Source organism: Lissotriton helveticus, chromosome 12 (genome assembly GCF_964261635.1).
Source record: "Lissotriton helveticus chromosome 12, aLisHel1.1, whole genome shotgun sequence".
In the NCBI taxonomy this organism is placed as follows: Eukaryota; Metazoa; Chordata; class Amphibia; order Caudata; family Salamandridae; genus Lissotriton; species Lissotriton helveticus.
Genome location: NC_136073.1, coordinates 569,285,409 through 569,302,595, shown reverse-complemented (window position 1 = coordinate 569,302,595; position 17,187 = coordinate 569,285,409). Strand labels below are relative to the sequence as shown.

The 17,187-nt window shown below is 44.4% G+C and overlaps 1 protein-coding gene across 1 annotated transcript in view; it reads left to right on the top strand.

The window, feature by feature from the left end:
- Positions 1-17,187, top strand: part of CIAPIN1 (cytokine induced apoptosis inhibitor 1) — a 114,659-nt gene that overhangs the window by 53,711 nt on the left and 43,761 nt on the right. Inside the window, exon 4 of the mRNA XM_078670553.1 lies at positions 5,795-5,871. Coding sequence (XP_078526679.1) covers positions 5,795-5,871 — 77 coding nt within the window. The remainder of the gene's footprint in view (positions 1-5,794; positions 5,872-17,187) is intronic.

Below are 17,187 nucleotides of genomic sequence, written 5' to 3'. Positions count from 1 at the left end.
TGTGATCTTATATAGTCATGAACTCTTTGGAAGTACATGCAAATGAATTTATATGGATATTCATATATATTTTGTAACAAGGAGGGACAACTACAGAGTAGTTAGAACACCATAAAGTATCTAAATACATCAGTAAATATTAACCCACTATTAACTGATTTTGGAATAAGAGATATTAAATATTCTTGCATGGGGTGTTGAGTGGTTAATTTTCATTTTAAGAAGTTAGGCTGATGATTAATTGAAAAGGCAATACAAATAGACTGTGAAGAATGGAAAGACAATGGAGAAAACCGTTCCTCTCTTTACTCACCGTATCCAATTCCAGGAAATCCGCTCATGGCCAAACACTCTCCATCACACCATCCCAACTCTTCCCAGGCAGAACCTCCATCACCATCTATAACAACGGGATTGTACTAATCCAATCCACAGACAGGAACCTGGAACTACTAGACAACCTGTTCCACACACAGCACCTCCCCAATCCGCGGACCCCACTCAGTCCGATCACCCTTGACCTCACAGCCCCCAACCATAACGATGCTAACCCAGCTCAGTCCCTAAACGACACGCACCTCTCCTCCACCACCAGCACCGTCGTCATCCACCCACCTACTGCAACCACTTCACACTCCTCAATCACAGACTTAGATCTCTCCCCGACATACACCAGCCGCACCCCCTCCCGTCCCACCAACACCCTGACCTCCATTCATACCACTCCCATTCCTCTCTCCCCTGACACCACAGCCCCCAACCACAACGCCTCTAACAGACCTCAGCCCCAAAAGGACACACACCTCCCCTCTACCACCGGCACCTTAGTCATACACCCACCTACGGTTGATACCTCACACCCCTCAATCACAGACATAGATCTGTCACGCACATACACCAACCGTACCCCCTCCCCCCTTTCACCAGCCCACATTCCCATTCTTTTCACCCATGACACCACAGCTCCCACCCACAATCCGCCTAACCGAGTTCAGAACCAGACCGACACGCACACAGACAATCCCCACCCTTTAGCCACCCCACTCTCAGCCCCCACTTCCACACATTAACTAACCACACTGAGCACGCCTCTATCAATTCAACTCCACCTCCTCAAAAAAGAACCACATACAATCATACTCCCCCCCCCATTCTCACCTCCCATTACCCTACATGCGCCCCCATCACCACTAACATACGCCCATCCTCCACCATGCACTCTCCACCTACCACCAATACCCTCCTCCATACTATGTCATCCTCCCCCAACCCTCCAATACCCACCACCAACACCAATCCCACACTAGACTACGTTATGGCCTCCCACCTCCAGCTCAAAGAAGACATTCACATCATCAAACAACTACTCTGCATGCATTCCAGTCACTCCTCACCCACCACCCTCCTCAAGCTCAAACAAGACATTCACATCATCAAACAATTACTCTGCACACATCCCAGACACCCCTCACTCGCCTTCACCAGCACCACCCTTCCTAACAGGACCTCCACTTGGTCGGCTGACTCTCGCACTCAACGCCCTCCGCAATGGACCTCAATCCCTGTTCGCAATCGGGAAAACCGTCCCCATCGCACCTGCAACACACTATCGGACCTCGACACAGTCACCCTCCTCCGCTCCTACGACCCAGCTCCCCTTAACAGCATACCCTCCACGCCATTCCAACGATTCATCCAAATCCCCTCAGACCCCCCACGCAAAACAACAGAATTTCTATCCCTAGTAACCTGAGAAAAGTCCCCCTCTCTCTAGAACCCCCTTCCACCCTCGACACACCCCGTCTCAAATGCACCCTCCTCAACTGCAGATCGGCCTCTAGGCACTCCTCTGCAATCGCTGATCTCATCATATCACTGGACCTTGACCTCATCATCATGACTGAAACCTGGCTAACTGAATCTTCTACACCCATATTGGACATACTGGTTCCCCCCAACTACCACATCACCAGACTAGACAGGGTTGGTCAAAAAGGTGGGGGAATCGCATGTATACACAGGAGTAACCTCTCTGTCATGAAAGTAACCTTTCCCTCCCTACCCTCCCCAACCTCCTGTGAATACATTTGCCTCGATATTATCAGTGAGGGCAAACCGATATGCTCTCTTCACGGCATTTACCACCCACCAGGGGACAACTTTACCTTCTCGCAACAAATCATGGATTTGATCACAACCAATTCAGGGCGACAACTCACACAAATATACCTTGGTGACTTCAACCTCCACTGGAACGATCATAATGACGCGGTGGTAAATAGTCTTAAAAACTTCCTCGACGCCCTTGACCTCACCCAAATATGCAACAGCCCGACCCACGAGAAAGGCTCTATCATCGACCTTATCATCTCCAAAGAGGAGTCTATCCAACTCGAATCTATCAAACCCTGTGATTGGTCAGATCATCACATTGTCACGTTCTTCATCAACGAAAAAGTCAAATTTAACCCGGTTCAATCCTCCAAGCCCAAAGTCTGGAAAAGAGACCTGAAAAAGCTCAACCCAAACTCTCTACCCCCCAATAGCTGCAATATATTACTTCCTCCCACTGGCGTTACGGATGTCCAATCCTTGACGGATCACTATCTCAACGCTATGACCTCTTTAGTTAATGAAGCTGCACCTATGCAGCTAAAAAGAGCATCCACAAAAATGTCCAATCCTTGGTACGACGGGAGTCTCAATGACGATAGACGGGCCATGCGAATGGCAGAGCACACATGGAGATCAGCTCCCTCCGCACTGCACTTAAAAACGCTGAAGAAAAAGAGAAATGCCTACTTCAGGAAAATAAAACGCTCAAAATCAGATTTCTTCAGCCGTCAGCTCGACCAAGCCAAAAATCGTCCGAGAAAGCTGTTTGAGCTAATCAGAACACAATCCAAGGAACAACCCCAACCACTCAGTACTCTGGGCGAAGCACCCTCCTGTGAAGACTTCGCTTCTTTCTTTATCCAAAAAACAGACAACATAAAGAACGATCTCCTCATTGACGTAAGTCTCTACCCCAAACCCCTCTGTACAGCACCCACTGAACCAAAAAACAATGCTACATGGTCATCCTTTGCCACCTACTCGGAAGAAGAAATAGGTAGACTGCTCAACACTGTGAAACCAGCCAATCACCTCACGGACCCCCTTCCTGCCAACGCTCTCAAAGACCTTACCCCGTCGCTCCTCCCACTGTGGACTAAAATTATCAACAGCTCACTTCAACAAGGGACCATCCCGACTCCCTCAAAGTTGGACAAGTCACACCTCTACTAAAGAAACCTACAGCCGACCCCTCTGATCTAAATATTTACCGTCCCATTACCAATATTCCGACTCTTGCCAAATTGCTGGAAAAATGCGCACAAACCCAATTGACTAGACACATTAAACAGTTTGATCTACTCAACCCTCATCAATCAGGCTTCAGAGCGGACCACAGTACAGAAACTGCTATGATTCACATAATTGACGACGCCCTCCATATCCTAGATCAAAACGATACCTGCCTCCTTATCCTCCTTGATCTCTCTTCTGCATTCGACACCGTCAAACATGAGAACTTACTCGATCTATTAAACTCAAGAATGGGTATATCTGGAACTGTGCTCAAGTGGTTCACGTCCTTTCTACACAACAGAACGCAGAAATTCAAGAGTAACAACTTGATGTCTTCTCCAATACCGGTATCGCTAGGCGTCCCACAAGGATCCTCCCTATCCCCAACTTTGTTTAACCTAGTTATGGAACCTCTCACCACCTTGCTACAAGCATCCAATGTTCAATTCCACATGTACGCCGATGACACCCAACTCTATCTCAAAGTACAATCACCCAAAGACATTATGCTCTTGAATTCAACGATCAGAAGCACCCAATCATGGTTGGCCGCTAATCATCTCAAGCTCAATGCTCTTAAAACAGAGTTCCTCTTGATCTCACCTCCTGCGAAGATCACTACCACTCAAATCTTGCTTAAACACCTAACCGCACTCAATGTTCATCCCACCATCGTGGACTCCGCAAAATCTCTAGGCATAACACTTGACACCAACCTCAACATGCCATGCAGGAACACATCAACAAAGCAACTAAGGGGGCGAACTACCAGACCAATACCTTAAGGAAACTCAAACCCTTCCTTCCAGCCAAAGATTTCCAAACTGCGGTACAAGCTCTAGTCATCCCTCGAATAGATTACGGCAGCATCGCCCTCTGCGGTCTCCCCCTAACTACCACGGCACCCATAAGAGCTTCTCTAAACGCTGCAGCGAGACTCATCACCGGATCAAGAAAACACTCGCACATTTCCCCTGACCTGAGAGCCCTGAACTGGCTGCCTTTTGAAGCCAGAATTCATCTGAAAATCGCCTGCATCACGCACAAGGCTGTCCACCTGAGCTCACCCGGATACCTCGCCCAAAAGCTGACGATTTCCGGAGGCTCTAGAAACACTAGAGGCACAAACAATCTCCTGCTAAAGCCCCAAAGATTCCGCAAGGAAAAAACGTATAAACGCTCCTTCTCAGGAATGGCACCCAGGATCTGGAACTCACTCCCCCCTGAAATCAGGCTCATCTCCTCTACCATACTTTTTAAGAAAGAAGTAAAAGCGATCCTCATGGCTAAATACACTTGAATTATTACTGGGGATGATATTTACAGGCGTTGTACCATTCAGTTCTACTGATCTTTTTTTTTGCATTGTTGTATGACTCGTGTTATTGACCTGCCTGAGTGTTTACGCTATCAATTATTTGTACTTGTATCATTAGTGATGTATCTGGCTGACTATGCTCCCACATGTACCTTCCCCACCCCAATTGTTATTTACTCACACGTTGTTCCTTTCGTCTGTAAAGCGCTCTGATATCTGCAAAGATCTTGTTCGCGCTATATAAAACTTTCAAAATAAATAAATAAAGAAAGAAAGTGGTAACCAGTTGAAGAAACTTTTAAGTATTGAAGCAAATGTTGATCGAGGAAATGACAAATATGCAAACATATGGACACAATACCTCTACCCTTAAATGTGCATTTGTTGTGGGTGCCAAAGTGTTTTCAATACTTTTAAATGTCTGTTGTGATCCTGAAAAGCAATTTGGCATCAACAGTCCACTGGTATTTGTTATTGTGCTTTGTTTGCTCTGACTAAGCAATATTGCTAGTGGTCACAAGCAATTGCAGTGGTCCACTTGGAATTGTGGGCCGGGGCAGAAAATGATGAACATTTAGTGTATGAGGGATGTACAGCAGCGAATGCCATTTGAAGGAGGTCAATATGACTATTAACACCCTTTAGTCCTGATATAAATTTCCATCCAATCTCTTTTCCCTCTCCGCAGCAGTCTTGCCCTAACGTTTTAAGTCCTACATCGATCGCCCTTCTCCTCAACGTTCTTTCCCCACCTTGAGCTCTCTAGCTGCCCTGCTCTCACCTGGCCCCTTTACATCACATTTCTGTACTGCATTTGCCAGCTATTCTTCATCATAAAGCACTGGCACATCTCTGTGCCTCTTCCCTATTATTCATCCTCACTCTCATTCTGAACCAGTCCATCATCCCTCACTCCGCATGACCAGCACCCCAAAGCACTCCGCCTCCCCAGCCAAGGTGATACGTTATCATGGCTAGATGCGCTACAGTAGCCTTTAGGTGCTGGCCAGCAACAGTAGCTAAGGGTTGCCTTAATGTGATTTTTTTATGGGTTTTGGGCAAATTAGAATAGTGCTAATGTTCGATTCTGATTGATCCTGTCATCGTTGTTTCTTCCTGTTGCAGGTAATGAAGGCGGCATAAGGAACCCAGCCCAGCTGTCCTCTGCACTGACCCTCTCCGGGCTCACAGATGTGAAAGAGGTTCATTTCACTTTTGAGTCTTTCTTACTTAATTTTGAGAGCATGCAACTGTAGATAAAAAAATAAACATTTGCTAAATTAATAAAATGTTTCCCTACATGAATGAACTGGGTTGTGGGACCTAATATTCTGTTTTTTAGTTTACTATTTGAGTGAAGAGTTGATACCTCAGATAGATGGGGGCATTGTATTTACCAGTACCTCCACTCCATTTTGCCATCTTCCGGTCTTCCTTACACCAACAAGAAGTCTCTAAAGGACGTTACAGTGAGTGTTGAGGGTCACCAAGCGCTAACCAAACCGGAAACATTTCCATAATGGAGAATCTTTCTGTACTCTAGCTGGCCAATATGAATAACTGTATACACCTGATTTCATAAGCCCTTACATATACCTGCACACTACATGCATGTTACCGCTTGCCTGAGCCCCTCACCAACAGAAACATTGTTTTACTGCTATCTAAAAGGAGGCTGAGACAATTCTTTCTAGAGAACCACCCATTTGTAAGGAAGCTTGCAGTGTTTTTCTCAGAATACTATTTCTTTCAGAAAGGAGAGAAATGCAATTTCTAAGCAGCCCTAACGTCATATGCTGATCCAAGCAAATTTGTTTTTTTTGTTTTTTAAATTGTACTGTAGTGTTGTCAGTAAGCCTCCACCTGTGCATGTCCCAAAAACAACCTAAATGACCTTACTTTTGGCCATTCTTCCCTACTAAGCACTAGTCAGTTCATCATCTCCTGATTCTCTGTACAATGCAACCACCTTCTGTCAGATTACAGGACTATGTAATTTCTGGTATGACCGCATAGCCTTCAAGCACCTTGTGCGAGTAACCTTCATTTTAGATCCCCCCCTTTCACACTCCTGGCCAAAGTGATAGTTTCAGTAACCCGAATATAATCAATTACCATAATTTCTCTGTGTCTCAGATTTGTCACTTGGGCCATTGGTATATCAATTTCCCAACATGTATTTGCCACCTCACTTAATGTAGCTTTTACTATAGTTTTAGTTAACCGAGAAATACAATGTATACAATCAAACTAAGTAACCTTTCTTAAAGTTTGCTATAGATTTCTTTAATGAACAATGTTGATCTTAGGCTGTATAAAAGGAGTGCTAACCATAGAAGAAGAAAAGCTTGTCCTCACTAGAGTACGTGAAAAATACCTTCCAATAATCAAGAACTGGAAACCACTGTGGAAAGGAAAAGTTTTATATTAATTCCCATAAATGAGTTAAATCCACGACCACACTTTGGGAAGTCTAGGAGTAGAGATAAAGTAAACCCGCTGGTGCACAGAATAACAGATTAGTGGGTATTGTGCCCTATAAAAAGTGTTGTACCTCTGGCTAATGTGAGCTGAATACTGGTAGAGGAAACCTCTAGGTAGCCAAGTCAGACCCCAGGTTAAGACAAGCTTGGCAAATGAAATATTTGCAAACATATATTTGAATACTTTAAGCAATGGAGTTTAGCAGAAATCTTTGAAGTGCGAAGATCATTGGTTGAAGACATTGGCATCTGTGATGGGAGTATGTGTACATTTTGATTTAAAATAGTAGAAAAGCAAGTAGTTAGTAATAACAAAGGTAAAACAAAACTAATGTGTTCCGAAAAAAAACATAATTTTGCATCATAAATATTATGCCTATGTTGGCAAGAAGGTTTCTGTTATGGACCGGGACAAAGGCGATTAGGTTGGCCTTGTGTTTCATTTGTGTGCTTCATTATTGTGGTTATGAAGTGAATGGGTCTTGGTTGAGTTGGAGAAGTGGACACCTCCGTTGTATTTTTGTTTCTTAAATAAGCATTACAATGAAGTGACATTTTGTGGTTGAATTGGGGAGAGAGTCCTGCTTGGGTGGCACAGAGATTTGTTTCAGTTGGATGAGGGACAGAAGTGTTTGCATTCAGTTAATGCTTATTATTTTTTTGCTAGGTGACGTGAGTTCGTGAGAGACCTGGTCAGCCGCCTGTTACTTCACAATAGATGTCACTATTTAAATTGGGAAAAATATTTGTAATGCTCTTTATGGGTGGAAGCAGTTTTTGAAAGGCAGATATGGTACTCTGGTGGTGGTTCATAAGCACCCTTTTTTAATTAAGGAAGTTCCATAAAGCCGAGACATCTAGACACTACAATAAAAGCATTGTTTGAATGTATAGAGAATTGGAATGTCTGTATAATTTGACCAAAGTTTTCTTCCTAGTTTAAATATATTTTATTAGCATTTATCTGTTTAGACATAAACAAATAGTAGGATTTAAACGAAAAACAACGCGTCAAGATTTTCCCCTTTTCCACCCCCTCTAAGTCAAAGTCAAAGTCAAAAAGCTTTATTTCGATAAAAGTCATTATCATAAAAGCAGCTCAATGTATAAAAGGTTATAGTTAAGAACAACAGTAATAAATTTTAAAGGATTTTATATCTCTATACCAAACATTTAAAAGAGACAATAGTTTCGATAAAAGATATTTATACAATGTTAAACTAGCCAACTAATTGATTAAGTTAAACAGATTAAGCAATTATGGCAGTATTTTCAATTTAAGAAATTTTTTCTAAAAAAAAGAATTAAACAGATTGTTTTAGCTTTTTGGCTTGGATAGCCCAGGCCCAAGATAAAAATGTGGCTATTGCGCACGCATAAGGTACGCTACTGTTCGAAATAAGTATCCTGATTGCCACATCATGACTCCTAGTCCCCAACTGACGGCATAGGTTTTTGAGCCAGACCCTCCTTGGAGTAGCATACTCGCCGCACACAAACATAAAATGTGCTAGTGTTTCCGGTTTAACAAGACACGATGGGCATAGCTCAGATATTTCCATACAGGATTTCCATCTTTTAGTGAAGGTGTTGAGTGGTAGAGTTCCCATTCTAAATCTGAAATACAAGGCCCTATCAAAAGGTTTTCCAATTGCATCCAAGTAGAGTTCCCGCCTGGGACAGTCTTTGAACCTCAGGAAGTCCTCTGTTAGCCTGCCCAGGGAGGTGCTAGAGTTTCTTTGAGAACAAATCCAGTCCCAATAGAGCTTTTTGAGTGTTTGCTTTGGGGGTGAAGTTCTATTTAGCCATGATTCAAGTTGACCCAAGTTAGTTAATAAACTTTTCATGTCCTTTAGCCATTTGATTTTTTGCCAGCTTGGTGATGACATGATTTCCTTGAGGCCTCTGGCATATCCGCTTAGTTCTTCTACCCGCCAAATGCGGGCCCATAGTAGTAAAGGGCGAAATTTCGCAATTTCGCCAATCTGGGTACAGCCAAGGTCCATAAATAAAGGAAGTGTCGGGGTACCTTGTGGAAGGGACATTATTTCTCTGCAGAATTTGTTCTCGGATCTCTGCAGAGCATCAGTGGACGAAGAGCCCCAAAGTTCCGCCCCATAGAGGGCAGAGCTAACACCTTTAGCTGTGTAAATCTCAAGGACTGTTCCTATAGGCCTTGTTGTGCTGGAACGTTGCTCTCTCAAAAGGGCACCTGTAATCCTTTTGTGGCTCAACAGCATTTTGTCTAGGTGTGGCGCCCAGTCCATTTTGGCCGATATGCGTATCCCAAGGTAATCGAAGACCTTTACCCTTTCCAGGAGCTCATCGTTAAGGGTGGGGGAACGCACATGTTGTTTCGGTGGATTGAGGACAAGGTACTTCGTTTTGTTTGTGTTTATTACCAGACCTCGTTTGGTACAAAAGGATTGGAAATTGTCTAAAAGTCTCTGGAGTCCCATTGGGGTTTTGGAGATTAAAAGCGTATCATCCGTAAAGAGGAGGGTCGGTATGCGTTCGCCAGCCAGGGATGGCTCATCAGATGGATGTTTGAGGAGATGCTCGACCACCCCGTTGATGTAGAGAGAAAAAAGGGTGGGAGCCAGAACACATCCCTGGCGGACTCCTCTCTCTACCGGAATACTGCTCGTTTTCTCACCTCCAGGGCCCCACCTGACTTGGGCAAAGCTGTCCTGGTGCAATCTGGCTAATAGAGATAGTAAATAATATGGCAGCCCCATGTCAGCAAGTACTTTCCATAACAGGTCCCTAGGTACAAGGTCAAAGGCAGTCTTTAAATCGATAAACGCGAGATAAAGACTGCCCTTGCCTATGACCACAACCTTCCAGTATACCATCATGAGCCTGAATGCTTGCTCAATCGTTCCAGTACCCACTCTGAATCCTGCCTGGAAATCGGAAAGGATTTTATTTTCTTCTACCCAATTTAGGATTCTAACTAACAGGACTTTACCGACAACTTTTTGGCTGGTATCTAGCAAGCTAATCGGCCTGTAGTTAGATGGGTCATCCCTCGAACCTTTCTTGTGGATGGGGACCACCTCAGCCCCTTTCCATGATGAGGGAATAGGGGCACCCTTACAGATGGCAACAAGGATGGAGTGAATCAATTTGCCCCATTTGGCGCTATCGGATTTTAGCAGGTCCCCGGGAATCCCATCAAGTCCGGCCGCTTTGTGTGGAATGATAGTGCTTATTGCGTATTCCACTTCCTTTAGCGTAAAATCAAAATCAGTGGGGCAAGATACATACTTTATGGTTAGTTGGGATGTAACAGGCCCTCTCCCGTCGGAGCCGTCATGGCAGGAGTAGAGTTTAGAGAAGTGATCCTCCCACGTCTGGCTCGGGATATTGCAGGTTAGCAGGTCACTGTCTGGTCTATTGCGTGCCCTTATAGTGTCCCAAAACCATTTAGAATCTTTTTTCAGGCTGGCTTCTTTAAGGGTTAACCAATAGGCATCTTCCCACTCCCTTTTGGCTAACCACAAAGCCCTTTTATATTCCCTCCTAGCTATTTGGATTGATAGGGGGGACTTCCCTTTAACTGCCTCAATTAGACATGTCTTGGCCTTCCTGCACGATGCAGAATACCAGTCATGTCTGCCTTTAGGTTTAGTTGGAGATTTGGTTTTCCCTATAGTCCCTTTTACCCAAAAAAGGTCCCCTATAGTTTTTATGGCTACTTCGTAGATAGTTGTTACCTTATCTGCGGCCATAAGTAAGTCTATAGAGCTGATTTCATCTTGTGAGCCTTTAATCACCTCTTCAATAGTGGACAATTTATTAGTATTACCCAAGATTTTATTCCACTTGAGGCGTCTTCCGCAAGAGGAGACAGTAATCTCCTGCGGGCAGCTCGGTGGCACTAACGGCACTCCGGTGGACCAGGGATTCATTAGGGTTAGGGAAAGTGAGTTATGGTCACTCTCTATGGTAGGAATAACAACCATATCGATGACCGAACTCCAAAGCCCCCGTTCTAACAGAATATAGTCTATCCTTGTGGAGTGACCAACCCTGTTGAATGTTGGGGCACCCATCTGGTCAGAACGTGTGCGGCCGTTGGCTGCTCTTAGGCCATACTCTAATGTAAGTGCATTGAGCTGTATTGCACTGCGAGTCCAGCGCTTAATGGGTGGAATGGAGAGGATGGGAATACCCCACCTACTGTCCTCTTCTCCTAAATCAGGTATTCCTTCTAAGGGGAGTGGCTCATATGTGCAGTTAAAATCTCCTGCTATTATGGTATGGCCAGGTTCGCTATGGTCCCCTAATTGGGCCTCGAGCTCCGATACTGTAGGTGAGATGCACCCATTTTTGGAGCCTCTATCGTAGACATCGTAAAGATCTAAGAGTAGTCCCCCACGTTGGCCCGATAGAGAGATGCCAAGGATATCTGGGTTTCCTGCCTTCTTTATTGTTATCCGACAGTTAAGCGAAATGCTTACCCAAATGATAAGCCCCCCTGATGGCCGCCCCTTCCCTGTCTTAGGTTTTACAGCTGGTGTAAAAAATGTAACAAACCTGACACGGTACAGTGGCTCAGTGACCCAGGTCTCTTGGAATGCACAGATCTTGTGGGCGTCAATCAAGACGTTCCACTCCGGGAGGCCTAATTTCCTAGAAATCCCCGCAAGGTTCCAACTAAGAATTTTTATCTCACCATGTGTTGGATCACCGTCGGGGATGGTAATAATTTTAGAGTTTGGTGGGTCTACACTGTCCCTAGTTAATATATGCGAGAGTGGTATTGGGAATGCCACTGTTGGGAATTCGGAACGTATGGGGAAGGGTATGGCTGGAAGAACACCCTCCATATCATTATTGGTGGTAGTGAGATTTGGATCTGAAGCTTCCATGAAATTGAGTCAGTCTACCTCATCTAGCACACAATATCTGTTAGGATGAGTGAATTGTGAGTACGAGGGGTCAAAAGGAAGGGACAAGTCCTGCCATGGCTGTTGCCACTGAGGGTTAGCGGATTGTGGGGGCTGAAGAAGTTGCTGCCACTGCTGAGCAGACTGAAATAGGGGTGGTGGATATTGAAAAGGTTGTTGCCACTGAAGACTAACATGGTGTGGAAATAAAGATGAGAAATGTGGTGGTTGCTGCCAGTGTTTAGTGGAATGTTGCGGGGGATACACAGACCCTCTGTTACTTGGAAAAGTAGGGCCCCTCGCCCACTCCCATGTGATGAATCTTTCACGAGTCCCACCAGTGTCTTAAGTGACTCTCCTCAGCATTGTTCGATTTGAGGGACTTGTTCTCGGAGCGGAGTGATTGTATGCCCAAAGCCTCAAGGATTGTTTACTTAGCTGTAAAACGAGATGAGTAATGAGCCTGCCTCAAATACCATTCAGAGGGTGGTAATCTGTTTCAGGACGCCCAAGCAATATTACTTCAGGGCACCAAGCTACATCAAAAGTTTTCTTTTTAAATGGCTATCTTTTAATTAATTAATACTGTCTTTAAAAAAGTATTTTATTTTTTTCTAGCAAATTATTTGATCTCTGATATTTTGCCTTCTTCTTGCGATGCGTGCGTTTTCTATTTTAATGTTTCAACCAAACGCTTTCCTTGTTGCCTTGTATTGTTTTGTAACAAAATGTTCATTAGATCCGTTGATTCCCGGTCTAAAATGATCTGAGAGCTAGCCGACTTAATCCAGTCTTAATCTGAGAAAACAAACATGCTATTAGACCTGCAAGATCACACACGCTTGGCCCTACACGTGTGAAAACATTTTCCCAGACACCTGGCTCTGTTAGGGTTTTCGCAAAAACGTAATCAAACTTGGAGACACTAATTCAGGGAGGAAGGTTGCTTTTGGATTCTCATTATAGTTTAGATTATTTATGTGCACCTTTGAAACTTGCTGTTTTTAAATAGAAAAGCGCACACTTGCAGTTAGAGTAATGGGTGTTGTATTTATAGGTAAAGAGAATAAATAGGACTGTGCTCATCACAGGGTCTCAAGTAATGTTATGCGACACATCAAAATGCAAAGCTTTTTGGTGCTGGCTGCTTTCTTATTTAGCAAGTGGTGGGATTCTATGTGGGATCCTCATGAGATACAGTGAAGAGGAAGAAGAATTTGGTTGAGGTGTTTCAACCAGCTAGGGGATGAGATTGTTTACATTTTCCCTATCATCTGATAGCATGTCGACCAGGGTATCTGATTACTGAGCGGGTGTATGTTGTGTGATTTTTGTATACGGTGCAAAGTTTGCTGTTTACTTTGATTCTTAGGATAGATTAGCAGTTTTATTAGTAGAGCCTCAACTGGTCATTGTAGCTTTGGCTGGGAAAGAACTCCTTAATTGGGTTCCAGTGCAGTGAGTCACAAAATCAAACTAGACAGAAGGTTCATCACACAATCAACCCCTAGTTGATACCCTAGAGCTGGGTACATACTCAAGAAGGGTTTGGAGGTACGTTGCAGCAATGAAAGCCACTCGCAAGGTGCTCAGGCAGGGGAATACCTGTACGAGAATAGTAGGGGGTGTTAGTGGGGAATCTGGAACAAAGACTGGAGTGTTTATCTTCCCCTCTTTCTAAGGACATTCATTCCTTTCTCACTATCTGCTCTGAGAAGGAGTTTAGACCATGACCCCATGATGCATTCCTGATAACAGGAACTTCAAATATTAAGCTATACTCAAGTAGGCGATTCAGTTGTAAATGTTACTCCCACAAGCATAATCTGTGGCAAACGGAGGGCATGATGTTGACAGACAACACTGTTGTTCTCAAAATAAACTTTTGACCACTTAAACTCTGATGTTTGACAAGGAGGTTCTCCTCCAAATGCCTGTTGCTCCCATTGAATGGCATTTACGGTGTACTCCAATGATTTTGAATAGTCATTTAAGTAAACATATAATGAATCTTTTGATTTTTTTTTTATCAAGTGCTGCTAAAAAAAATCATTGATAAGTGCAGTGCTATTGCTAGGATTTTTGCATCCCCAACTAAGTGATATTCGCCAAGGACCTTCCCTGGCTGTTGGGCCACATTTGTCTTTTTTATTTAATGTGGGGTTCCATTCACGTGGAGCTCGGCCAGGTGCTTGGTATTTCCTTGCCCAATTACCTCCCTTAATAAGGCATACTCACCTGGGACCTGCAAGAGAAAGGACACATCACAACTTAGAACACTAAATCTCATGACAAAGGTTCATATGGAAAGCAAAGACAGCAGGATTCCAGCCCAAGATCTGAATGGCAAGTGTGCTGCAGAAAAACAGGCATACGTTTTCCCAAAAAATGTAATATTGTTTGCAGCGAGTGTGAAAAGTAGCATCCCCTTGCACCCCTAGGCTAGTGAACTTCTCTTCCTCAAATATCCATGACAAAAAGCTTCCAATGGAGAGTAGTTGGCCAGAGGAGAACTCGAGGAACCGTCAGCTAATGATACCGGTTGGGGAAGCAGCTCAGGCAGTATGAGATCCTTATATCTGTGTACAGTCTCTGTTGAGCTCCCAGGTCATAAAGTTTAGAAGCCTGCACAAGAAACAGAACAAGCATTTACAATGCAATAGGTCTCGCAGCATTAAAGTTTGAGCTATTGGCATTGTATATTACAATGTGTTGCATTAATTTGTTATCCAACTCTGAATAGTTTTATAAAGATTGATTGCAAACTGTCCAATGTTACTGAATAGTAAGCAACGTTGTGAATAATATTGTTTGCTAGTCATCCTTGGGTACCAGAGTACTTCACTTGAGGCAGAGGTATTATCTTTAGACTACAGGTGCCGGTGCCGCTTGAGCTAGAAACAGGGCCAGCCACTCACTACTCTGCACTCTCTACTCACTACTCTGCACTCACTACTCACTACTCTGCACTCTCTACTCACTACTCTGCACTCACTACTCACTACTCGGCACTCACTACTCACTACTCTGCACTCACTACTCTGCACTCACTACTCACTACTCACTACTCTGCACACTCACTCTGCACACTCACTCTGCACTCACTACTCTGCACTCACTACTCTGCACTCACTACTCTGCACTCACTACTCTGCACTCACTACTCTACTCACTACTCTACTCACTACTCTACTCACTACTCTACTCACTACTCTACTCACTACTCTACTCACTACTCTACTCACTACTCTACTCACTACTCTACTCACTACTTTACTCACTACTCACTACTCTACTCACTACTCTACTCACTACTCTACTCACTACTCTACTCACTACTCTACTCACTACTCTACTCACTACTCTACTCACTACTCTACTCACTACTTTACTCACTACTTTACTCACTACTCACTACTCTACTCACTACTCTACTCTACTCACTACTCTACTCACTACTCTACTCACTACACTACTCACTACTCTACTCACTACTCTACTCACTACTCTACTCACTACTCTACTCACTACTCTACTCACTACTCTACTCACTACTCTACTCACTACTCTACTCACTACTTTACTCACTACTCACTACTCTACTCACTACTCTACTCACTACTCTGCACTCACTACTCACTACTCTACTCACTACTCTACTCACTACTCTACTCACTACTCTACTCACTACTCTACTCACTACTCTACTCACTACTCTACTCACTACTCTGCACACTACTCACTACTCTACTCACTACTCTACTCACTACACTACTCACTGTGCACTCACTACTCACTACTGTGCACTCACTACTCACTACTGTGCACTCACTACTCACTACTGTGCACTCCCTACTCACCGCTCTGCACTCCCTACTCACCGCTCTGCACTCACTACTCACTACTCTGCACTCACTACTCACTACTCTGCACTCACTACTCACTACTCTGCACTCACTACTCACTACTCTGCACTCACTACTCACTACTCTGCACACTCACTCTGCACTCACTACTCTGAACACTCACTCTGCACTCACTACTCTGCACACTCACTCTGCACACTCACTCTGCACACTCACTCTGCACTCACTACTCTGCACTCACTACTCACTTACTACTTTTTAGTTCCATCTTTAGTGCCCTTTAGTACTCGGTGGTGAGTGTACAGCCTAGGAGGAGGCAGTGACCCCAGGGTGGGACCACTTCAGGCCTCTGGTGAAACTGGAAATCCCTGTAGTGTGTTGCTGTGTGACACCAAGGGACCGGCAAAATGGAGTAGGGCGGTGGATGCCAGGCCTGCGTCTCTGAAGATATGACACTGCTCCCATGAACAAGATAGGGGACTTGACCATTGCTTGAAAGGGGTGTGCATAGTTGGGCATGGGGGTGACTTACAATATGTTACTGGGGAGGGAGGGCAGTGTGGGGCGTGAGGTTAGTGCCTTATGATGTTACTGTGAACCGGCAAGCACTGTGGGGCATGAGGTAAGTGGTTGACTTGCGATGTTCCTGTGGAGGGTTCTGCACTGTGGGGCTTGAGATGGGTGGTTGACTTACGATATGTTACTGTGGAGTGGCGTGCACTGTGGTAAATGAGAAGGTGCTGGCTTAGGATAGGTTCCTGAGGAGGAATGTGCGGCTGCGGTACACGAGAAGGGGCTGGCTTAGGATATGTTACAGGGAGCTCCGACAGACAGAACACCTATATGGTCTAAAGGACAGGTGGAGAATCGTCCGCCTTCATTGCCAATGTAAAGAGATGTGGGCTCTAGGTCCACATGCTAGACAAAAGAACAGACACATTTGGTTGGGGTAAATGGCCCGTGCCCTTTTATTGAAAGGTTCACCTGACCAGTGACGCTTGTGATGGATGGGTGTGGATGTTAGGGCAGCCTCAGGGGTGGGGCTACTTCACTATGCATCTAGAAGGACACTGCACCGGACATATGTCTTCAGTGAGAGGCCTCCAGTAGCAGTTCTAAGATAGTGAGTTTGACTGATGTGAGATTTTTTTTTACCCATCCCAGAAAAGCTATCTTTGGAGATAAGTCTATACTTAGGCCAATTATTTTGAACGGAGTATGTTTCCCCCTGCTAGATACACAAAGTACACTTCTTGTGCTCCTCGTGTATCAAC